Below are 6,089 nucleotides of genomic sequence, written 5' to 3'. Positions count from 1 at the left end.
TTTCTTGACAGTTCATAGAGGTGCTATTGCCTCAGCCACACCAAACCAGTTTTGGTGCTTTTTTCATTTTAGTATTGCTAAAGAAAATGAGAATAGCTTTCATTATACTAGAAGAATTGCATTTTTTATTGTTCTTTTATCTTTCAGAGTACAGTAAGTATGGCTCTCTAAGGATACCTCTATCTGTATTATCAGCTTGGATAGAGTTGTTTTTTTTTTAAAAAAAAAAAACACTTTACTTTCTGAAGTCTAGGAATATACAAGGATCTCACCTATCAAATAAAGCCAGAAGGGTTAATCTATCAAAATTGATGCTAATCCAAAGCTTAGGCAGTATCCAAAAGCGATAGTACTGCTTGACTTTTTGAGCTGCTTCCTCTTGAGGTTGCATGTGGTCCTGAAGGTCAGGGCTCAGGTCAATGTCTTGCTGCTCCAGCAGATCTGTATCTATGGTTAGCAGCCTGTTCAATCTGATCTGGGGAAGAGAAAGCTAAAAGACAGACAGTATTACTAAAAGCCTATTTATTTTATATCACTGTATTCTACTGAATATTAGTTTGAATATAACAGATTAAATAATTTAATTTCAATTTTGTGAAGTTATAGATTAAGCACAGTTAGTTCTGAGGTTTCTTACTCTTTCYGCCCTTATCATAGCGAATAAACACACCAGCATCAATAAGTTTATAATACTGAACAACTGTGTTATATCATCTACCTTATTTCAAATGAAGTAAGGATTTGTCTAAGCWAATTATTCCATTAACTCTAGAAACTTCCTATCTGAAGACAAGCAAACTGATAGGTGAGTAGCAGTAATGTTTACTGCAACACTCTAATCCCAGTTTTAAAGAAATGACAACACATTTCTTATATAGTCAACTAACTTGCATACACACCCATGYCAAATTGTTGACTTTGCAAACCAAAGCAGCATATGCCCATATCAGTGGTCCAATTTAAGCGTACTACATTCTGAATATATTCAAAGATGAATAAAAAAACCCTGCTGAACCAGGGTTTGCTGAACCAGTTCTCTTGAAATCATAGTAATACTAATAATCGCAAAGGACATTTAAGGAAAGTATTCAGAAGGTTAAAAAAGTTACTAAAATATGTAYGTCTGGTCTAACCCAGACAGATGTATAAATCTTGTTAACAGGCTAAGAAACATCTTAGCAAACTCCCATTTATTGTTAATACTATAATTAAAATGTCACTTAATGAAAATCCTTTATAATGTTTTAAAGCAAAGTAAAATTTAAGTGTTCATGTCACCTAGAAGTTTCAAAGTAAGGTAATTCTAAAATGTAAAACTGTAAAGTTTAACATTTGATTTCTAACTTTTTATCAGTATACTGAAACTATGCTCAGACAGCTTTTCCTTTGCATGAAAAGATTAGGTTTTTGCTTTTTTTTTTTTTTCCTAATAATCAGGAACATTCACTTTCTAAAGGCATTTCAAAATACAAAAACATCATTTAAGAAGAGCTGTGTCAGAAAATGAGTTTTTTGGAGAACTTTAAAAACTTGTTTTCTTAACCAGTAGAAAATCACTGTAATGTAACATTTATGACACTAACAATAAATTCAAGTGGAAGTTCCCATTTAGGTATATGGGCTACACTTTTGAGTGTCAAGAGTTTGCTTTAAACAATCATGTTCCTCAATGAGACCACTTTGGTGGTCTCATTGGCACATAGCACCTAAACCTTTGATAGAGTCTGGATTATGTCCCTTGAAGAAAATCAAAGTTTCCCTAGCAAACAGCAGATTTGAGGATCATGTTATCGATAAAATGCATGGTTAGGCAAATGGAAGTTTCTTGCCACTCTGCCAAGCACAGAATTAAAATTCCACTTCCCTCTCTTGATTAGGTGATCATTAACAGTAATAATTTAATATGCTTTATTTTCTTAAGAACTATGATCATTTGCAGAGTTTTAGTGACATATCAATACTGGCCTTCCAAGTTACAAGCACAAGTACATTTGGACTTTAGGGCAATTTATAAGGCCAGAGATCAGAAAATCAGGAAATGATAAAGTTATCTGCAGGATGAAGTCATTTAAGCCTCTGCCTTCCCCCYTCCCCCCAAGAACTCATTTTATACAAATTAAACTTTGTGCAAGAGACTCCAAATGACAAGYTATTAAACTCCTTTCAGAGAAATTACTGAAGTTTTTTGGTCATGTTTWTGTTCTACAGTACTCTGACATTTATTCTTTTTGCTAGCTGTTGCTCTAAGCAGTGCAGAGGAACAGAACTGCCCAAGTACAGCTATCTAGTCTCTGGAAATCTTCATAGGATCTCAGCACATCTTATTTCTGCATAATTTAGATTCAAATTACCAAGTTTAATGTCAGAAAAACCCTTTATATTAAATTTAAAGTGCTTTGCAGAAAGTATGTATATATGAAGACACTGCAACAGTAAATAATTTATCTTCATTAGAACATAAGCAAAAATAATCTCAAGAACAAATAACATGAAACAAACAATTAATGCTATAAAAACAAAGTCTTCTGATTTTTTACATGCTTTAAAAATAAATTTTAAAACTTACTAGGTCATGTGGGTAAAAGCGAACTGAGGTAGAACTCGATACATGAGAGTCCGTGTCACTATAAGAACAGGGGAAAGACTTCAGATTATAAAACTACATTTGATTTCAACAAGCCACTCTAAWTTAGTGTCCAAAATCAATTTTGACTCCTTCCAAATTTCAGCTTAAACTTTTTTCCTCTCCTTCGATAATGTGTTTTAAAACACATTCTTTTTTCAAGCCTTATATGCAACTAAGCAAGGAAACATATTTCGACATTGGGCCTGTATGTTGCAGTAAGTTCTGCAGCTGCAGTAAAGCAGGTAGCTTTTTACCATTACCCTTGCTATAATTTTTCTCAACACATGATTTGACCAGCTCGAGATCCCTTAGTTGTTTAAGGAGGCTTATTGCAATGGAAATAATTCAACTAAAAAGAAAAAAAAAGTTTTAAAATCAGTTAGCTAACACCACATAGACTTGAGCGCATATCTCTGGAAGAATGCTGTGTGCTGTAAGTTTGCAGTTCTTGTTAGTTTTATGCCATTTCACCAGTCTCACAACTGCCAAAAATATTACATACTTTAGTACACTGAAGTTCTTAATCTTAAGTTACTCTTGAAAAAATGAATTTTATTCTTAAACCTTTGGTAAGAGGAGCAGTTTTTTGCAACTACTTAATTGCAGCACTTTACTGTTCTTAGAGATAAGGACAAAATTCTTTGTAAAAATCCATATCTAGCCACTGCTTTCTCCCCAGTTTTCAATGGCTTTTAACTATATATACCCTTCCTGTATATCACACAACCAAGACTTGTATCAAGTTTAAACAAGTTGCCTTCAGTTCTTTATCTTGAGTTAAAAGCTGCCTTTGTTATCAGTTTTATTTTACTGAAATTTAATTATTATTGTCTAGAAAAGCTGAGATCTCAGTATTTGGATGTGCCCAGTTTGCTTCTTTGCATAGCATATGTAGCTTCGTAACAGCCATCACCACCAAAGCCTCTGCATCTGGAACACGCAAGCAGTAGAGGGGGGCATCGGCAACTTTGTGCAAGGAATACAGAACCTGATGTCAAGYGCAGCTCTACAAGAGGTACTTTCACACTTTCACAAGACAGACTTGCAGACAGTTTTAAAAATGCATTGCTCCATAAATCTGAAAGCTTCCACTAACACGTGGTGGGGCTTAGCAGCATTCAGCACCATGCAATATGTGTTCTGTGTAATGCAGTGGATTTTTGTGGGGACGTTTKGGGTTTTCTTTCTCTGCATCCTGTCCCTTCAAAGGGAGAAAAGGCATCTTTCCAAAAGCAGATGAACTTTCAAGTACATAGCTGGCTAATTCAAATGTAAGTCAGATTTTAGCCTCTAGCATGGGAAGTCTGTTAATCTTGTATTGTTTCAYGCCATTTATGAACTTGAGAACAAACCTATCAGGTTTACATTCACTTCATAATTGGAAGTTAATTTGTAACTAATAGTAATTATGATTGATAGCATCCTCCCTTCCCAAAACCCAAGTTAAACTCATTAAGACAGACTTCCAGTAAGCCAATCAGAAATGYATTTATCAAGTTTTCAGTGTGGACATATATTACTTAAATTAACATTRGTCTACATTTTCCAAGATTGGCTAAATAGAAAAGATTCATCCATTTAATATGATCTTCTAATAAAGATCAGAGTTAGGTTTTAAAAGTAAAAATACACAAATATTTTATACAAAAATGTGGGTTTTGTAGTCCATACTAAATGATTTCTTAAAATTATAGTTTTGGTTGCAGTAAGACAAGAATCACCACTGTTGACTGGCCTTCACACACACCAGATGTTGGATGCTCTTCTTGCAGCTGGCTCAAAGTTCACAAGTGACATGTCGCAGCCCCCTGTCTCGTAGAGCGTAGAACTGAACTTACCTATTAAAGAAAAGGTCAAGAACCAGGTCAAAATTCCATAACATTTCATCCCACTGGCACTAGTTTCTATACATTTAAGTTAATGAGACTGATTTAAACATCTAAATTTGTATCAATATCAGAATATAAAAACATTAATACATTAATGTTACCAGCAGAGTAAAAATTTAGCTATTCAGTTCTTCCATACCAGTTTACAACATATAAACTACAACACTAAAATCAAATTTTAAGAGTTGATATTTACAAAAATACCATCATTAATGCAACAGAAGTACAACAGAAGTTTTTATTCCTTTAGAGAATAAGCAAGTAAATAACTTGTAATGACCAATTGCTTCAGTGTTTTTTTCCCCCCCCTCTGTAGAGCAATCAGTGAATTATTCTATCAGCATTTAGGAACCACATCATTTAGCTATAGCAGAGATTCCTCAAGCGTCTTTTTTTTTTTTAAGGTACATGTCTATTTAGAAAGAAATAAAGAAGCAAAGATGACAGAGATGCTTCATTAGTTATATCTCTAGAGAAAGCAAAAAAATGGCTGGCAGAGATTTAGTCTTCAAAGCAGAGAAAAATACTCAGTATAAGAACAGAAGCGTGCAAAACCATTTGGAGTTATTGAAGATCCATTAACTATAAACATATTATTAAAAACTAATTTGGAGTTAATAATATCAAGCCTATGCACAAAATTAAGAGTAGCCATAGGTGAAAACCCAAGCGATATGTTACCTTACTCGTAATATGTTCTCACAGTGCCCTTCCCTCCACAAAAGTCTGATTAGAGAGAGAGACATTGCAATTTCCCCCCAAAGGCCAGGTTCAATGTATTTCAGCTCAGTATAGAGCAAGCAGATTTAAAAGTTGAAATCTTCTCACATGAAATGCCCTGCCAATTTCTGCATCTCCTCTAGCTCAAAACCCATCTTTTAAGCCATGATAGAAAACATGAGGTGTTTTAAGATCTGCTTATACAAAACAGAAAACCAACTTTGGAGCATCAAAAGCAAAAAAAACTGCACACCCTTCTCAGTCACATGTCCTAGAGCTCACTTTCTCCTCGTGCTGATACAGGATAAGCGCCTTCCCTCTCTCCTCCATCTGCAAGAGTATAGTCCTCTTCCCTCCCCCCTCTTTTCTCTCCTTCTCCTTTCTCTGTCTCCGACTCTGACCTCTCTTCAGTTCCTCAGGAAATTGAGTTCCCTCCAGAGGTATATGAAAATGAGGAGATTAAGAAGAAATAGAACTGGATGGATAAAAATCAGTGAAACTAAGGAAAAAGAAATACTAGTACCATGAAAGTATCTTCATAAAAATTCCTACTCTCACCTGCAGAGTGGAAGGGGGGAAGAAGCACTTAAGACCAACCAGATGCACACCACAGCTGTGCTAACATAAGACCATTCTGCCAAGACAGCTACATGGTTTTGGAGTCATGGGCAGCATGCACCAGAATTCAGCAACAGTCTTCCCTCAATATTTAATTATATCTACTATAGATACTTGTAAGTAAACACAAATGGAAAATTCACTTGTTAATATTTTTAGAATAGTTAAGCTCCTAATGAAGCCCTTTAGTAAAAACTGTTACTACGCCAACAACACACTTGACTAAAGCAAAGCTT

At 34.8% G+C, this 6,089-nt stretch overlaps 1 protein-coding gene across 1 annotated transcript in view; it reads right to left on the bottom strand.

Annotated features, from left to right (window-relative positions):
- Nucleotides 1-257: 257 nt before the first annotated feature.
- Nucleotides 258-6,089, bottom strand: part of LOC146585245 (pecanex-like protein 1) — a 50,607-nt gene continuing 44,775 nt past the window's right edge. The window contains exons 10-12 of the mRNA XM_085323358.1: nucleotides 4,374-4,464; nucleotides 2,567-2,624; nucleotides 258-490 (exon numbers count right to left, since the gene is read on the bottom strand). Of these exons, the coding sequence (XP_085179484.1) occupies nucleotides 269-490; nucleotides 2,567-2,624; nucleotides 4,374-4,464 (371 nt within the window). The 3' untranslated portion in view covers nucleotides 258-268. The remainder of the gene's footprint in view (nucleotides 491-2,566; nucleotides 2,625-4,373; nucleotides 4,465-6,089) is intronic.

Source organism: Rhea americana, unplaced genomic scaffold, assembly GCF_003343005.1.
Source record: "Rhea americana isolate MKP2758 unplaced genomic scaffold, rheAme1 scaffold_84, whole genome shotgun sequence".
Classification (NCBI taxonomy): domain Eukaryota; kingdom Metazoa; phylum Chordata; class Aves; order Rheiformes; family Rheidae; genus Rhea; species Rhea americana.
This window is presented reverse-complemented; position numbering and strand designations above follow the sequence as displayed.